Source organism: Gadus morhua, chromosome 19, assembly GCF_902167405.1.
Source record: "Gadus morhua chromosome 19, gadMor3.0, whole genome shotgun sequence".
Taxonomy (NCBI): Eukaryota; Metazoa; Chordata; class Actinopteri; order Gadiformes; family Gadidae; genus Gadus; species Gadus morhua.
Genome location: NC_044066.1, coordinates 15,159,809 through 15,177,989, shown reverse-complemented (window position 1 = coordinate 15,177,989; position 18,181 = coordinate 15,159,809). Strand labels below are relative to the sequence as shown.

The 18,181-nt window shown below is 50.4% G+C and overlaps 1 protein-coding gene across 2 annotated transcripts in view; it reads right to left on the bottom strand.

The window, feature by feature from the left end:
* tafa5a (TAFA chemokine like family member 5a) overlaps positions 1 to 18,181 on the bottom strand; it is a 90,772-nt gene that overhangs the window by 39,684 nt on the left and 32,907 nt on the right. For both annotated transcript variants that reach the window (XM_030342221.1, XM_030342222.1), the window contains exon 2: positions 14,592 to 14,741. In XM_030342221.1, the coding sequence (XP_030198081.1) occupies positions 14,592 to 14,741 (150 nt within the window). The remainder of the gene's footprint in view (positions 1 to 14,591; positions 14,742 to 18,181) is intronic.

Genomic DNA, 18,181 nt, shown 5'->3' with positions numbered 1-18,181 from the left:
ATGCATTTATTGCAAGTTGCTTTGGATGAAAGCCTTTAGTAAATGTCCTAAATTTAAAATGTAAATGTCCTGGGTCAGCCTTTGTTTAGCTAAATGGAAGATTTCTTCGTTCGTAACCGTCCTTTTGGAGGGGGATCTGGGGAGGAATAGACCCAGCATCCTTTGTGCCTGGCTACCGTCCCATCAGGGAAAAGGGGGTTTATACCGTGACACCCCCATCTTCTCCTAGAACGGGTTTGTTATCCCTTTGAGCTGCTGGACCTCGCCCCTGGAGATTTGGATGCGGTGGTGTGGGGCGGGGGGGGGGGGGGGGGGGGGGGGGGGGGATTCGGTCAAGGTGAAGTCTCGCACCAGGAAGAGCTTTTTGGGTTAAACCCCTGGGGTCACCACATTAGCACATAGAGAGCTACTCATTATGGAGTCGAGTGGTACAAGTCCGGTATGGGCCAGGGTTTAGCAATGCTACTCCATGTTATGCTATCCTACGCCAGTTTATGCTACGTTATGCTACACCATGCTGTTATGCTATGCTATGCTACAAAATGCTATCTTACGCTAGGCTACACTATGCTATGCTATTCTACATCATCGAATGCTACGCTATGCGAGGCCATGTTACGCTGCGCTATGCTACACCATGCTATGTTACACTGTACTACACTACGCTACGACTATGCTACACCATGCTACGCCAGGCTAATCCAGCCCCTCAGAGACCAGCATATTATGACGTTGGCTGTTGTTTAGCCAAGATCCGCTAAGCTACGACACACAATCACGCGTGACGCTAGGCTAAGCCGGAACCTCAGAGACCAAGACATTATGAACTTGGGCATTAGATGGTAAACTACCAATCGATACCTCATTTGTCGTCGGCTTGAGATGGAAAGGAAACTAGCCAATCAATCTGTGCCCTGTGACCGAGACCCTCCCCCCCCCCCCCCCCGCCTAGGGGGGAGGAAGTCTGCTTGTTTACATCCTCTTCAGCTCCCTCCCTCTTTCTCTCTTATTATAACCCGAGCGTTCTTTCTACATCTCTGTTGTCCTTTGGTGCAGTGTGTGTGTGTGCGTGTGTTAATGTGTGTTTCTTGTTCCCTAAACATTACACACACATGCGTACACAAACTAACGCACAAACACACACATATTTACGTACACACACACACACACACACACACACACACACACACACACACACACACACACACACACACACACACACACACACACACACACAGGGCTTCCTGTGTAGAGTGTGTCCCAGCTGTGTGTGTGACCTTGCTCTCCGAGTCCCCTCTCCAGTCGGCCGGCTCCGAACACGGTCGCCTGGCTCATAAATAGAGTCTGCTCTGTCACCATGCAAATGAGCTCGTTAATATTCATGATGGCTGTAATTAGTCCTGATGATTAGGGGGCGGGACCACTTCTCATAACTTCCTCCCAGCCCGTTAGTTTTGCACATTGTGTTTTTTTTTTTTCGTGTGTGTGTGTGTCAGTGATTTTAAGGTTATATATTTATATATATTATGTTGCATATATTTTTATGCGTTTGTATTATTTTTTTTGTGCGCTGAAATGTTTTGTATTTCCTTCCAGTGTGTGTGAGACAATACATCAGGGAAGAATATAAATAAACACACGCACACGCACACACACACACACACACACACACACACACACACACACACACACACACACACACACACACACACACACACACACACACACACACAAAGCCTGAGGAGGATGAAGGGTTGACTGGGAGAGGAGAGTGGGCGGTATCGATCTGCTTTCTGACCAACGTGCAGTGTGTGTGTAGTTTACACACGTGTGTAAAACCTGCTCCAGGTCTGGAGAGGCTTGTTACACAACCAACAGTCTTTGTTGTGATATCACTGATGAATGAATGTTGTATAACTCTGCTCCGCTCAAAGCTGCTGTAGGTGCGATTAAAGAGTTGCAAACGGAGGGATCAGCGAAGACAAAAAGAGGACACCATTTTGAAACTAAACCAAAATAACGTCTCTGCTCCCTCCCTCCCTCCCTCCCTCCCCTCCTCCCTCCCTCCCTCCCTCCCTCCCTCCCCTATGTTTCTTCCCCATTAGGGAGTGTTTCACGCACCTGTGATTGAATGATGATGAGGCAGATATTCTCACAGTGCACTCAGTTCACACTCAGCGTGTGGCTTTGCCTTTCGGCCCAGATGACTCTCAAACAAGAGCTCTTGAATCGTCCCTACCGCACCTCTTAACTCGTCAAAGGTGCTTTTTTCTTGGGGCGTCCCGGTGGCTCCCCGGGTAGAGCGCGTACCATATATGCTCGGTGCTGAACGCAGCGACGCGGGTTTGATTCCTGCCCCGTGGTCCTTTACTGCATGTCCTCCCCTCTATCTCCAATAGCTTCCTCTCTATCTCACTCTATAATAAAGCATACTAATGCTGAAAATAAACCAAATAAATGCAGAACAAAACGCAACCCCAAAACCCCCCAAAATAAACCCCAAGCCAGGGGGCCTTTGACGGTGTTGAATGAGCGGTATGAGTCCGCTCCGTTAAGAACACAAAGAAGAAACACGAGGACGGAACCTCTCCTCCTCCGCCTTCAGAGTTCTGCCTGTCAGTGTTGTTTGGCGGGGCGCTGAGGCCCGACGTGATTGGACGGCGGGCCGAGCCGAGCTCTCTGCAGGTTAAGTGCTGTGGCTCTGGGCTGTTCCCCCATGGGACGACCCCTGACCCCAAGCCTCCCTCGGAGAGATTTGCCGGTTGCCGGGTGTTAGGCGCCTTCGAGCACACCCCCCCCCCCCCGTCCCCCCCGTCTATATAAGTGTGGACCTGCCCTCTGCACCCGCCGTCACTGCCCCCTCCTCACCTGCTCATCACTCCTCCCTCCTTACCCACGCCTCACTCCCCCCTCCTCACCCGTGTGTTACTCCAGTCCCCCTCCTCACCCGCGCATCACTCCTGCATCCCCCCCTTTCTCCCTCCCAGCCCTGCCTCACTACTGCATGGCTCACTACAGAGATGCATTAAAAACACCTTTTCCTGATGGAAAATCTCCTCCCCACGTCGTGACCCACTGGACCCCGCTCCGTAAAACACACGCTGAGAGGCACTCGGCCACACGCGCCTGACTCACTGACTCTGTTATGATTACAATGTTAGCGTGATGGAGCTTTATGGGTATCATAACGACATGGTTACATTGAGCTCCAATCAGACCGGAGAGGGAGAGGGAGAGGGAGAGAGAGAGGGAGAGAGAATACTGATGGATAACCCACAATTAAAGATGTGTGCGAAAAAGAGTCAACATTAGAGAGAGAGAGAGAGAGAGAGAGAGAGAGAGAGAGAGAGAGAGAGAGAGAGAGAGAGAGAGAGAGAGAGAGAGAGAGAGAGAGAGAGAGAGAGAGAGAGAGAGAGAGAGAGAGAGAGAGAGAGAGAGAGAGAGAGAGAGAGAGAGAGAGAGAGAGAGAGAGAGAGAGAGAGAGGGTCATATTAGCGGTGCATGATGAATCCCCCCCCTGGAGGTGTAGAAGACACCATTTGTAATAATTTTCCTTTTATTTTTACCGCTCATCCATCGCGCTCTCAGCCGCCTGTCAGCGCGTGCTAATATTATTGTGACCATGTGATCTTCATCACGGCGCGCCCGCAAAACCCTCCTCACAGGTGCCCGCTGCTCCCCTGGGGCCCGGCCGAGGGCCGCGCGGCGTGTGTGTGTGCGTGTGTGTGTGTGTTATTCTCTTCTTTGAGGGGCTGTGCTGAATGTTGTGGGTGTGTGTGTGTGTTTCTATTTTCTTTCTTTGATCCGATTTTCATACTGTCCGGGAGATGAGGGCTTCTGGGTGTGTGTGTGTGTGTGTGTGTGTGTGTGTGTGTGTGTGTGTGTGTGTGTGTGTGTGTGTGTGTGTGTGTGTGTGTGTGTGTGTGTGTGTGTGTGTGTGTGTGTGTGTGTGTGTGTGCGTACAAGGTGAGCCAAAGGCGCTTAAACCCAAGGACGAGGATTTATTTTCACACACACACACACACACACACACACACACACACACACACACACACACACACACACACACACACACACACACAACACTGCCCCCCCCCCCCCCGCCCCCCCTGGCCCAGTATCCCCGCGACACCTGTTGTGCGCCGGTGTCATCATCCCACAATCCCGTTGTCTGAGCGGAACCACCGCCGCGCTCTCACCGCCGCCACATCGGAGTCCTGTGGCGACCGCTTCACTCCGGCTCCCCGCTCTCTTCCGCTCGGATATCCACCAGAACGCTCCCCCCCCCCCCCCCCCCCCCCCCCTTCTCCCAGCATGCTCTGCTGCCAACAGACTCGCGGAATATAAAGAGCTCATTCTCCTGTTGGTGTCGCCGGAGCAGCCCTTCTCTCTTTGTTGTCATTTTGTTGTTGTTTTGTTTCACCCTTTTTTTTTTTTTAAAGAGATGTTTTTAGTTGTTGCTGCTCCAATTTCGGTTTTGTTGGGCTTTTATTCCTGCCCTCACAGACGAGAGAGAGAGAGAGAGAGAGAGAGAGAGAGAGAGAGAGAGAGAGAGAGAGAGAGAGAACTCTGTCCCTTTGTTGTTTTCTACAAACATCTCCTTTTTTAAGGAGATGTTTGTAGTTGTTGCTTCCCCAATTTCTAGAGTTACTTTAGTGTCTTTTTCCTGCTTTCATGCCTGCCTTCACAGACAGGCCAGTGAATGGAGACGGGCGGAGTGGGTTGAAGGAGAGAGGAATCCCGTGTAGCGTACAGGGGATGCCCAGGTGGGGCTGGAACCCATCACCTGCGTTGTCGATCACGTGGTGATGAGGCCAGCTCCTCCGCCGCGGACTTTACCCTTTGATTGTGTTCAGCCACTCGTAAAACGCTGCTCGATGGCTGCCGCCTCAGTGAGACGTGAACACATGAATCTGTGGTGAGTACACGCTACAGGCTACGTGGTACAGGGTCATTAATCCGGGCCGAGCCAGGACAGAGTCACCGGCGCGGTGAGACACGGCCACTACTCTGTGTGCGTTAATAAACGGAGCGTCGCTCCGATGGAATTACAGAGCCAACCAATAACGGTAGTTCAGAAAAGACAAAACTCGCCAGAGAGAGAGAGAGAGAGAGAGAGAGAGAGAGAGAGAGAGAGAGAGAGAGAGAGAGAGAGAGAGAGAGAGAGAGAGAGAGAGAGAGAGAGAGAGAGAGAGAGAGAGAGAGAGAGAGAGAGAGAGAGAGAGAGAGAGAGAGAGAGAGGTAACACAACATTGACGACCTAATTAGGCATTTCATCACTCCGGTCGCGATCGCGTCGTCTCCACGCTGCCGTTCCTCTGCTCTCAGCTCTGCGACCCACAGCTGCCGTCTGTTGACGTTCCCCGCTTCCTGCTGTGACATCACGAGGAGCCGCTCGTCCAATCGGGGCGCGTTCCACGAGGCCCGTCTTTTACGAGCAGTAATGTGGCGCAGGAGATATGGAAAACGGGGGTCGTAACTCTCAACGGAACGACGGCGAGGAAAACACTGATCCGAGTGACAGAACCATCGTCATCATCCCGCCTGTCTTCGCTCAAGATGGCTGCCAATAGAATTTTCCAAAGTTAAGATCCTGCCAATTTTAGTGCAGAGCTTCGCCACTACTGAGAAAATAGCAATAAGGCACTTCTGTCTTTGGGAATGAATGGGCAGTGTCGGTCATATCCGAGTTTGTTCACAAAATACCAGCGAATCGAAATACAAGTACTGCTGGCACAGAAACCAAAGTGCTGTGTTGTATGGCTCGCTAGCTGCTCTTAGGCAGAATCTGTACATTATTTTGGTAACAAATATATTAGCTGTAGCCAGGAGAGAGGGTTGTATGGTTGGATAATCCAGACCTGTATTACATTTGCATTTAGGGGATTTAGCAGACGCTTTTATCCAGAGACACTTTGAGGTACATTTGCCAGAAGAAAGAGAAACAACAATATATCCCGGTCGGTACAGTAAGGATATTCATAGAACCGAGTGCCAAGCGCTAGGTTAACCCATTCCCCGTGTACAACAAAGATAGCTAGGATAAGATGCTACACAATGCTAAGTACTGTTTTTAACACACAATAGGTGAGTGAGAAGGGTGTGGGGGAGTATGGGGGGAGGCTATGCAGAGTCTAAGGCCCAAGGGCCCATTTCTACCCCTTACCCCTTCCCCTTACCCCTTCAAAACAAGGGGGAAGGGGAAGGGGTAAGGGGTAGAAATGGGATTAGGCCTAAGTGAACTCTGAACAAGTGAGTCTTGATGGTACTTTAAGGCGCGCTCCAGAGTGCTCCTCACGCCCGGGTCTGGAGGAGATACAGGAAATAAGACCCTATCTCTCATCTGTCATCTGTTTACTCATGCCTTCATCAGTCCACCCTATTCAAATCAGTTCAATTTAAATTCAAAACAGCTTTATTGGCATGAGAAAGAAGCGATGACATTGCCGAAGCAGGTGAACAATTAGGAGGTCAAAGTATAAAACATTAAATACCTCTCTCTCTGTCTCTGTCTCTGTCTCTCTCTCTCTCTCTGTCTCTGTCTCTGTCTCTCTCTCTCTCTCTTATCCATCCCTCTGTCTCTAATCCTTCCTTTCATTTACCAGCCAGCCCATCTATCCATCCCTCTCTCCTTCTGTCTGAGTCCTGGCCTTCTGTACACCTGACCTATTCATCGCTCCTCATTAACTCATCCATCCCTCCGTCCAGCTGACGGATCATCGTGTCATCCCTCCTTCTGTCTGCCTGTCCCTCTCTGTGTTCTGCCAATCAATATGCGTGTACCTCCACCTTCTCACTCACTCACTCTCCATCCTTCCGTCCACCCGTTAACCCGTCCCTCCGTCTGACCCTCGACGACCTCGTATCGCCGTGCGTTCATCGCGTTCACCGTCGTGCCACGTGTGTACGGATACTGTACACATGTCTCTGGTGGTGAGGGGGGGAGTACGAGAGAGGAGAAGAGTGGGGGATTAGGAGGACGAAGAGGGAAGAGGAGCAGTAGAGTGGAGGGGAGGTTGGAGGAGTAGAAGGAAGTGGATCAGAGGAGAGATAAAAAGAAGGGAGTGGAGTGGAGAAGGGGAGGAGAGAAGCAGGGACGAGAAGACGGTGGTGTAGTTGAGGGGAGTGGTGCATAGGGGAGAAAAAGAGAAGGGAGAGAGGAGTGGGGAGGAGAGGGCGAAGAGTGGAAGAGCTCTGACTGCAGTGATGTGGCTCTCATCAAAGGAGAGCACTGACCTGTGATCAAGTACTTCTACTCTTTGTCTGCCTGCGGCTGTGTGTGTGTGTGCGTGTGTGCGTGTGTGTGTGTGTGTGCGTGCGAGTATGGGTCTTTGTGTGGGTCTTTGTGTGGGACACCTTGAGTGTGTGTGTGGCTGAATGTGTGTGTCTCTGCGCGCCCGTGTGTGTGTGTGTGTGTGTGTGTGTGTGTGTGTGTGTGTGTGTGTTTGTGTGTGGGACATGTCAGAGTTCTGAGTGAGCGAGAGCGCGAGAGATAAGGAGAGCGAGAGAAAGGGGAGACACTCTTTTTCTCTCTTTTTTGATAGTCTTCCATTGAGGGCGGCAATCAGCCGACCGCCGGCAGATGATTGGCTGCCACTCTATCCGGGGGTTCCATCAAACACGCTGCGCTTGATTTCTAATTTATTTCTCCGGCGTCGCTCTGCCAGCGATTACTTTCACTGACTGATTCGGCCGTCTTGTTTCCTCCCGTCTTGACTGGAGCTTTTTAAACACACACACACACACACACACACACACACACACACACACACACACACACACACACACACACACACACACACACACAGTCTGATGTGTCTGAGGGTTCCCCTCGCTAGGAACAGGGAGTAAATACCATTTTGATTCGGCTTTTGATTCTCCGAGATCTAGAGAGTGAAGCAGACACAGAAGGAGGCACCTGGAGAGAGGAGAGATAGAAGGAGACACCTAGATAGAGGAGGAGAGAGAGAAGGAGACACTTAGATAGAGGAGGAGAGAGAGAAGGAAACACTTAGATGGAGAGAGAAGGAGACACCTAGATAGAGGAGGAGAGAGAGAAGGAGACACTTGGATGGAGGAGGAGAGAAGGAGACGCCTATATAGTGGTGGGGAGAGAGAAGGAGACAATTGGATGGAGGAGGAGAGAAGGAGACGCCTATATAGTGGTGGGGAGAGAGAGCTGCACAGACAGTGTTTATAGTTAGAGAGAGACATAGAAAGGGAACAAACAACTCAACAATGTTTCTCCTCTCCCCCTTGCAAAGAAAAAATAGTTGAATCCAAAGCGCCTTGCAGTGAACTCAGATAGACGTCGTTACAGAGCATCCTGCTCAAGAAATCCTCCAGGCAGACTGAGAACATGTGAGCATCGAACGCAGTCCGTCTCGACTGGGAGTCAGACACCCCCGACCGCGACACCAGTCATCCCCCACTGAGCATGAGCAGCTAACCCCTCCTCAGAAACTCATCAGGTCGCCTGTAATCTTCTGTCCCTGAATGAGGAGCAGCCCGCGCGCGTGTGCGTGTGTGCGTGTGCGTGTGTGCGTGTGCGTGTGGGTGTGGGTGGGTGTGTGTGTGTGAGATTGGAGCCACGGCAGTTTGAAGTGTTCAAACGCAGGGGAGACAAAAGGCAGACATACTGCATAGAGACGGTAATTAAGAGTTAATTGTGGAGGCGGGCGGCTCTCGAGACAATCACGCCTATTCACACGCTGGTTGCAAGGATTTTTGTGTGTGTGTGTGTGTGTGTGTGCGTGTGTGTCTGGCCACAGTGTACCGCAGTGCGACTCTTCAACACACACACACCAGCGGCTGTTTGAATGATTGCAACCACGAGGGAGGGGGAGAGAGAGGGGGAGGGAGAGTGGGAGTGGGGGAGAGAGAGGGTGAGAGCTCTGTAAGTACAGAGCTGTTGACTTGACTCTTGGCAGCTCTTTGATATTAATAAGCTGGTTGAGGATGTGATGAGGATGGAGATGACGACGATGAAGTGATTCGCTCCTCGTTTGGGGCGAAAGAGGCTGGTGTGTGACACACACACACACACACACACACACACACACACACACACACACACACACACACACACACACACACACACACACACACACACACACACACACACACACACACACACACACACTCACTCCAACCCTCTCCAGTCGAGGGGGGCCTCCTCTCCGCCAGTCATCAGACGCGTGGTTTCCAGAGGGGGGAGGAGCCTGCGTGTACCACATGACAGGGCGCCTCTCCGTTAACATTTCAAGCGGATTCAAAGGTCGCCCGCCGGAGATCACTGCCTCCGCTACAACGGCTCCCGTCCCCCCGTCCCCCCCCAGTCCCCCCCGTTAGCAGGGAGCGCTACCGCAGGTTGGGGAGTTTAGCCTGAAAAGGGCATTCTAACTAGAGGCTCGGCCTCTGAACGGAGGCGGCTGGAGGGCTCCGGTTTAGAGGCTTCCAGAGTGTTCATGCACACCCTTCCTCTTTATAGAGACGCTCACGCCATGATGACTTCCTAGTGTATCCTTTGTTAATGAAGGGGGGGGGAGAGAGGGAGAGGGGGGGAGGGCAGGATGAAGGGAAAGAGGGAGTGATAGAGAGGGGGGGAGAGGGAGATAGAGAGAAAGAGAAGAAAAAGGGAAGAAAGAGGAAGAGGGGGTAGGGGGGAGGGAGGGAGAGAGAAACAAGGGGAGAGAATGACCATAGAAGGAAGGGAGGGAGAGTGAGAGAGAGAGGATTGGGTGAGGGGGGGGAAGGAGAGAAAAAGGGGGAGAGAAGGAAGATTGAAGGAAGAGAGTTAGGAAGAGAGGGATCTCAGAGAGGGAGAATGAAGAAGTAGAGCAAGTAAGGGGGGCAACAGGAGAGCGAGAGAGAAATTGAGGATGAGAACCATTTGGAAAGAAATACAGAGAGAGAGAGAGTTAAAGAAGGAGAGGCATAATGATAATGAGAGATAGATTGAGGGAGAGAGAGAGCGGGCAGGGGTACCCGAGCTAATGGAACATCAATAACTGGGTGACATCGTGGAGCCGCGTGAAGTGAGGAACACCTGGGCCCACTTCATCTCCTCATCCCTCCTGATTTATCGGGGCGGGCGCCCAGCAGAAGGGGAACGTGGGTAATGGAGTTTCATTAAGAGACGGCATAATAGCCTGTCTGACCGCATTACAGCGCACTGCAATCTGCTGCAGGCTGGCCTGTAATGCATGTACCTATACATTTATGTGTGTGTGTGTGTGTGTGCATGGATAAATAGATAGATAAATAGATAGATACATATATGTAGATAGATGGATTGATACATATATCCATATCCAGCCATGCTAGACGTCCATACAAAATTGAAGTGTTTATGCTAGAAGGTAAATGTATGAAGTAAAGTGTAAGTATAATTAAGAATATAAGTGGCAACACTTTATGATAATCAGTGATGATAATAATGTTGAGTCATTGGTCATTTATCGGCCGTTGGTAAATGATGTATTGATCATTAACCAACATGTTAATGAGGAAACAGCAGGGGCTTAGAGAGTGTGTGTGTGTGTGTGTGTGTGTGTGTGTGTGTGTGTGTGCGTGTGCGTGTGCCGGTCGCTGCTCTTCTTCCAAAATGTCTCTAAGAACAGTTTGTCTCCGCTCCTGTGTTTCCACGGTAACGACATTCTGAACATCCGTGAAGATGTTGTTACCGTGGAGACACAGCACATCTTGAAGATGTTAGAGAAGAGGAAAACCAATGACAAAACTGAAAAAAATAACCTTATTTTAATTGCGTTGGGGTCGGATTTTAGAACAATGTTCTAATTTTCATTGATATTTTTGTAATTAGTGTTCCCGTGGACTGGCTCTCACCAATACAATACAACAAACCAAAATATGCCCCAAAATGGGTTTCCTCTTTTCATAACTTCTGCGACTCATATTTCTATGCAAAAGTCCAAAACCACAGCAGTAGGCTGTAAGCTCTAAGGCTACGAGGTAGGAATCCACCCGCAGTCTCTGAACCAGGTGACTCGTTAGCCCATACTAGCCTGTAGCGCAGCGCTAAGCCGACGCATGAGGCCCAGGACTGACATGTTTTCCCAATAGCCTCCCGAGACCATCGCCCGTTCCAGAAAAACATCACTCATCTCTCCGTCTCTCTCTCTCTCTCTCTCTCTCTCTCTCTCTCTCTCTCTCTCTCTCTCTCTCTCTCTCTCTCTCTCTCTCTCTCTCTCTGTCTCTGTCTCTGTCTCTCTCTCTCTCTCTCTCTCTGTCTCTCTCTCTCTCTCTCTCTCTCTCTCTCTCTCTCTCTCTCTCTCTCTCTGTCTCTCTCTCTCTCTCTCTCTCTCTGTCTCTCTGTCTCTCTGTCTCTCTCTCTCTCTCTCTCTCTCTCTCTCTCTCTCTGTCTCTGTCTCTCTCTCTCTCTCTCTCTCTCTGTCTCTCTGTCTCTCTCTCTCTCTCTCTCTCTCTCTCTCTCTCTCTCTCTCTCTCTCTCTCTCTCTCTCTCTCTCTCTCTCTCTCTCTGTCTCTCTCTGTCTCTCTCTCTGTCTCTCTGTCTCTCTCTCTCTCTGTCTCTCTGTCTCTGTCTGTCTCTCTCTGTCTCTGTCTCTGTCTCTCTCTCTCTCTCTCTCTCTCTCTCTCTCTCTCTCTCTCTCTCTCTCTCTGTCTCTGTCTCTCTCTCTCTCGTGAACAGCTGGTCCTTCATGCTATCTCAATGCCCCCCCGCGGCGGTCTAATCAGAGTCAGCGGCGGAGCAGGTGAGGTCGTCCCCCCGCCGGCCCTCCGCCGAGCGCCCGTGTCACAGCGCGGCCCGGGCCGACAGAGACCTGATGTCTCCTGTCTCTCTCCTCCCGACGACCTCATCAGTGTGGGACCTCCGACGGTCTCTCCTCTGGGACGTCCTCGGTCCGTCTGTCTGTGACGCCGTCGGCCTCTATCTGATGTCGTCGGCCCGCGACGCCTGTCTGTCTGGCAGTCTGTCCCTGATGTGGTCAGTTTGTGACGTCATCAGTCTCTGATGTCATCAGGACTCTAGCTCTAAATCTAATACTGAGTGATACCATTTCTGAAGGCCGACCTCTTGCTTTTATTCTTTCTCAACCCCTCTCTCTCTCTCCCTCTTTGTCTCTCTCCATTTACGGATCTGTGGTACTAACTATTGCTAGAGGGCATCCATAAAAGTAGAACCGTCAGAACCAACTTTAAGGACACAACGCTTCGCTCGCCAGATCCTTTTTTCCGACCAGAAATACCTCAAACTTCTCCAACCATCCTCAAACGTAAGGTCTAACCTCACAGCTCAACTTTCCATCTCATATTATCTCTGAATGCCATCTCCGGTCCCTCAAAGTGTCCAATCCCCCTGAACCAGACCTCTTCTCTGGGGCTGCCGCGGGCCGAGGTCTGGCCCCTCAGAGATCTCCGTCCGGCTCCAACCAGATTCAGAATGTTTTGTTCGAATTCAGCAGAGAACCGACCCGGTTCAGAAGCTGCCTCGGTACAGTAGTGGGAGAACAGAGGGGGAGAGAGACCGAGCGAGCTACAGAGACGGGGAGAGAGACAGAGCGAGCTACAGAGAGAGAGAGAGAGAGAGAGAGAGAGACGATACAGCAGAAGAGAGGTACAAGGTGAGAGTATCTTGCCGTCATCGGGAGATTCTTCGCAGCCTCTTTTTTGGGCGGCTCTTGAAGTCGGCTCTCCCAGGCGGATTGGCACTTCAAACGGCGAGACAGCGGAAATCTTATCTCGTCTCCGGGATTATCCTCGACTTTACCTCCTCAAAGTAGTAAACGCACATCAGGAGGCTTCGCATACACAGCGGGCAGTGACAACCACCACAACAACAACAACAACAACAATAACAATACCAGCAGCAGCAGCTCTCGGAGTTGACTCGCTGAGTCAGTGTGTCGGAGGAGGAAGACTTGCGTTGCAGATGTGCCAGATGATTCCATCAGCACCACATCATCCCGTTCGGGGGGGGGGTGGGGGGTATTATTAATGCAGCGACCTTAAAGCTGCAGTAGTTAAAACTCGAGACGTTTTTATAGACCGAGCAGAAGAGTGAAAGATTTGGCAGTAAACTATAAAATAAACACTGTACTCTGTACACTGTTCCCTCCCTCCCTCCCTCCCTCCCTGTGGTTTCTTCGCCATTGAGTGCTGCGTTCAGGCAACCGTGATGGATCCCTCGACCAATAAGGGAAGAGATAAAGAGTGGACTCAGATTGTAATCATCCCATAGAGTGGCGGCCGCGGTCAACTCAAAGCCGATATTCTTAGTGCATTCCACCCACTAATCGCTGATGGAGAGCCATGTCAACCCCCCCCAAAAACGACACTGAAATAACAGCACTTTATGCTAACCTACTGCTCCTTTAATGACAGTGCCGGTGCCAGAGTGCTTTTCAGGGACCCGTAGCACAGCAGCCCCCCCCCCCCATCCTAATGCCTCTGAAGGACAAGGACAAAGTCCCCCAAACCCAGTGGGGGAGAACCCCATGAGAGGGAGGGGGTCCAAAGGGGCCCAATCGACAGATGTATAATTGTGCATGAAAGCAAGCGGCTACAAGGTTGAGAAAGATTACGTAACCTTGGAATACTCCTGGCCCGAGTTACGACTCAGACCCGACATGAGACTTCAGAGTCGGGGCCTGAGCTGGACCAACACGAGGGGCCTGGGAGCCAAACCACAAGGACTCTCGTAAGGTTAAAGCACCAATATTGATGCTCTTATATTGAGCTTTTTTGGATATTGACCCTCCATTTGTGGCCGTTTCCCCACTTTGCATCTTTCTCTCCTCAGATCAGTGCAGGACCGATAAACCACCGTCCTCCCTCCTTCCTGAGCCTCCCCTCCCCTCCGTTTATCAGTTTATTTAAACGGAAGTCCTCGCTCCACTCCAGACGGGGTCAGACGTCTGGTCGGGTCTGGTCCCAGCTTCGTTAATAAAGGCTGTCTCATTCATTAGGAGCCGTGACTCTGAATGCTCCTGATGCTGTTATGCAGCCTGGCTGACACCCTGTTTGATTAAGGCTTGGTGTTATTACGCTGACCTCCTCATGCCCCGTCCGTGTGCTTTAATGTTGCTTCAGATTCAACGAGCCAAGGAACTCTTGAGGAGCTGGACCAAGTCAGTTCACATGGATTCATTTGTATTTAACAGTGGGCAATAACCTGTCTATGTGTTTTTTTAATGCATTTTTCTGGGGTAGTCTCTGGAGTAGTCTCTTGTATGTTATGTTTTGGACACTGTGTGTCCAACACTATTTTATATTTTATTTTCATAGTTCAATCACATTAGATACAATTAAATTCCTGAATTATTATAATAAGCATGGAAACCCCTGCTGGCTGAACCAATTCCCAATCAACTTTAATTAAATTCCAATACCATTCCTTTCAAATTGAATTCCATTCCAATTCCTATTTTATTTTATTAAATTTTTAAAAAATTCTATTCCAATTCAACCTTAATTTAATTCCATATCATTCCATTCATATTTAATTCCAATCGGACAACAATTCAATTTTAATTAAATTCAGTTTCCATTCCCCCCTGAGTGACATCAAAGACAGCAACCAATGGGTGACCTGCGGGGGAGGGGCTTACCGTCCACGCAGGCGGGACTGGCCCGTGTTGTCCCAGCGATCTGGCCCTTCTTACAGGCACAGCGGGCTGTCTGTCGGGCGATGGTGCGACGTGGTTGGCTGCTGTCCCGGTCGAGAGTCACGATCTCACACGTCCCCGCCGCTAGCTGACCTGGAAGTGACGTAAACGAAACAGGATGTGAGGTTCAGAGACGGGACTTTGTGAGGAAAGGGTGATTGTAAGGGCCGTTTTAATTGGTTTAGCCCTTGATACACAGTAAGCCTCTCACAGGTGCGCGTTTAACGACCCTGCGTAACACTAAACCCTCCGAAGAGCGGGAAAACCTCCCCAGACGCCGTGGGCAGGAGTGTGATGGGCGTGAGTGGACTTCTCTGGTCTTTTTTCCCAAGATGCATTGCTCTCCCCTCTAGACCCTTATCCTAACAGTAACAACGCAAAACCTCGGCCTGAATGAAGCCATCTCTAACCAGATATCTCGACATTTTATAACCATTTCAAACTCAATGGAGCCCAAACCTTACCAGTTTAACCACCACCATGGTATTATAGTTTTCATTTTATTTTTATCCGTTGAAAATCCTGACACAAATGTATTATTGTTATGATGGTGACTATGTGTAGAAAGAGTATTGCATTAATAAGATGAAATACCCAACATGAATAACTGTAGCGAGGCCAACTACAAGGTGTCTGAGAACAAAGCCTGTAGGGTCTCACTACAGGCTATGTACTTGTCTCAAATTAGCCATTTCCCCTTGCAGAACAGCCATATATATACGTTTATCTATTTCCATTAGCCAATAAGAAAGGACATGAATACTAATGGTGTGTAATAGTGCTACCAACCTCACACACACGGACAGCCTTGTATAATATATCTATACATACACCAACCGCACACATACACCCTGGCACAGGCGTGTGTGTGTGTGTGTGTGTGTGGTGACAGCTCTTATATCATAAAATAGTTGATTTGTTGGAAATGACAATCCGTGCATAAGACAGACACGTGCGCGTGAGCAGCAGTAGATCATGAGTAAAAAGCAATAAGAGGTGTAAGTCCGATTTATATTTTACATATGTTTTTTATTGTATAGATATATTTGGTAATCTCCAAGGCATGAGGGCTTGGCAGAGCGAGCATCTCTGTAGGGAGAGAGCAGCAGTCGGAAGAGACGTGTTAAAATGTAAAGCACATTCTGCTGGAACAGCCAATTAACCCTCCACCATGTCCCAGAGACCCTCTCTCTCTCTCTCGCTCGCTCGCTCGCTCTGCCTCTCTCTCTCTCTCTCGCTCTGTCTCTCTTCCCCTCTCTCTCTCTCGCTCTGTCTCTCTTCCCCTCTCTCTCTCTCCCCCTCTTTCGTCCCTGTCTTCTTACTTATATCTCCCTCCCTCCTTTCTCTCTGCATAACTCTGCATTCATCCTCTCGGCTTCTGTAACCCCTCTTCATTCTCTCTCTCTCTCTCTCTCTCTCTCTCTCTCTCTCTCTCTCTCTCTCTCTCTCTCTCTCTCTACCTCTCTACCTCTCTACCTCTCTCTCTCTACCTCTCTCTCTCTCTACCTCTCTCTCTCTCTCTACCTCTCTCTCCCCCTCCCGCTCCCTCCCTCTCTCTCTCTCTCTCCCTTGACTCACACCTCCCCCCTCCCCAACTGTCACCACGGCCACAAAACAACCACCTCCTCTTCCTTTTTCTCTCTCGCTTTTTTCCTCTCCCCTCCTCCCCCTCCTCCCTCCTGCTCCTCTGCTCCTGGTGCGGGCTGATAATGACTATTTGTGTCGTGTGTGTGTGTATGTGTTAGTAGTGTGTGTGTGTGTGTGTGTGTGTGTGTGTGTGTGTGTGTGTGTGTGTGTGTGTGTTGGTGTGTTTCTTAAACACACACACCACCTCACACCCTCCCTCCGTTGCTCGCACCCCGCCCCCACACATTATTTGATCAGTTCCCTTTCTTCGTCAGCTCCTCTCTTCCTCTTCCTCGCTGTGAAGAGGTGTCTGGGATCTGTTATGTAACCGAGCGGTGCAATGTGTCAACACAACACCCCCCCCCACACACACACACTTTCATATAGACACTAAAATCACACAAAAACGTGAACTATGACACACACACACACACACACACACACACACACACACACACACACACACACACACACACACACACACACACACACACACACACACACACGGACACAGACAGAAACAAAGCACACTTTCATGTAAACACACAAACTTTCATACACGTACACACACGCACACACACTTTTTTATACACACACACCCGCGTACACACACAAACTGTCATGCACATATACATCCTTTTATACACACACAAACACTTTTATAAACACACACACACACACAAAGAGTGTCGAGGCATGAATCACTGTGTGCGTCGATTCGGATCAAAGTACCCAAAGTGCAGAATAACGTTTTGCGCGTCGTTCTGAAAGGTCCACACAGTACACGCCGACGCCGACGTCCTTTCCCTGCGTCTCCGTATTTGTGTGTCCGTCGTCTCACTGTTCAGTCATCCATCAGACATCTGTGATTGTTCTGACCCGTTTCAAAAAGGACCAGGGTAGGCCCCCATGGAGGTAGACAGACATGGGGGTTGGGGTGGGGTGACGTCAGGCCTGGAAGCCCCCATTTGTGGGGTGAGGTCCAGGACGTACCCTGCTGACCCCCCCCCCCCATCCCCTGCTGAGGAAGGGGGGGATGCTGATTGAAACCTGTGTGCGGTCGGCTCTGGTGATGGTCGACTGACCGCACAGCTTAGCACCGTGTCGTGTTACCGCCGTGCACACTTCTTTGCGCACGTGCACGCTCACACGCATTTTACACTTCCCCCTCCCTCTCAGAGCGTGCTGGTGTGTCCGGCGACACGCCAACACGCTCTATGAAGAGGGGACGGATTCTTTTATCGCCCTCTTCACTCTGACATTTTAAAACGCGTCTCCTAGAGAGGACATTTAATTTGGAGCACAAACGTTTTGAATAAATATATAATCGTTATCTCCCTGCTCGTTTTAGCAACGTTTTAGCACTGCTGTCGCTCTCTCCCTCGCTCCGCGGCTCGGTCAGTGAGGACGGGAGATGTTTCTCTATATGCTAGGTCTTACAGAGGGGAGCGTGTGGGGGGGGGGGATCGGCTGGGGGCGGTTTTTTTGGCGGCGTTGTGAGAATCGCTGCGGTGGACAAAAATACATGAAAATCCCACCCTTCAGGTCACGGGCCGCCCAGGAAGGCTAACGTTACCAGTTTGCTAATGATTTCCGCGCGCATCGCTGGGGGCTGTTAGCGGTTCCGCGCGTTCTCCAAAACGCACACATAAGCGCAGCAGCGGTAGAAGGGGTTAGCAGACACTTCGTAGGACTCGGTACGAAAGCGGCCAAATAAATAAAGAAATCAAAGGATGCGAGCGCTGATGGGCACTGGGCAGCAGAGAGGCCGTTCACAGGCCCGGAGCAATAAAGATAGTTTAGAGGAGAGAGGAGAGCGTCCGATTCGTGGATCTGCTGAGTGCCAGGGCCGTGATAGATGTTTGTGGAATGAACAGGCCCTGTTTGCATGATAAGTATCCCGATTC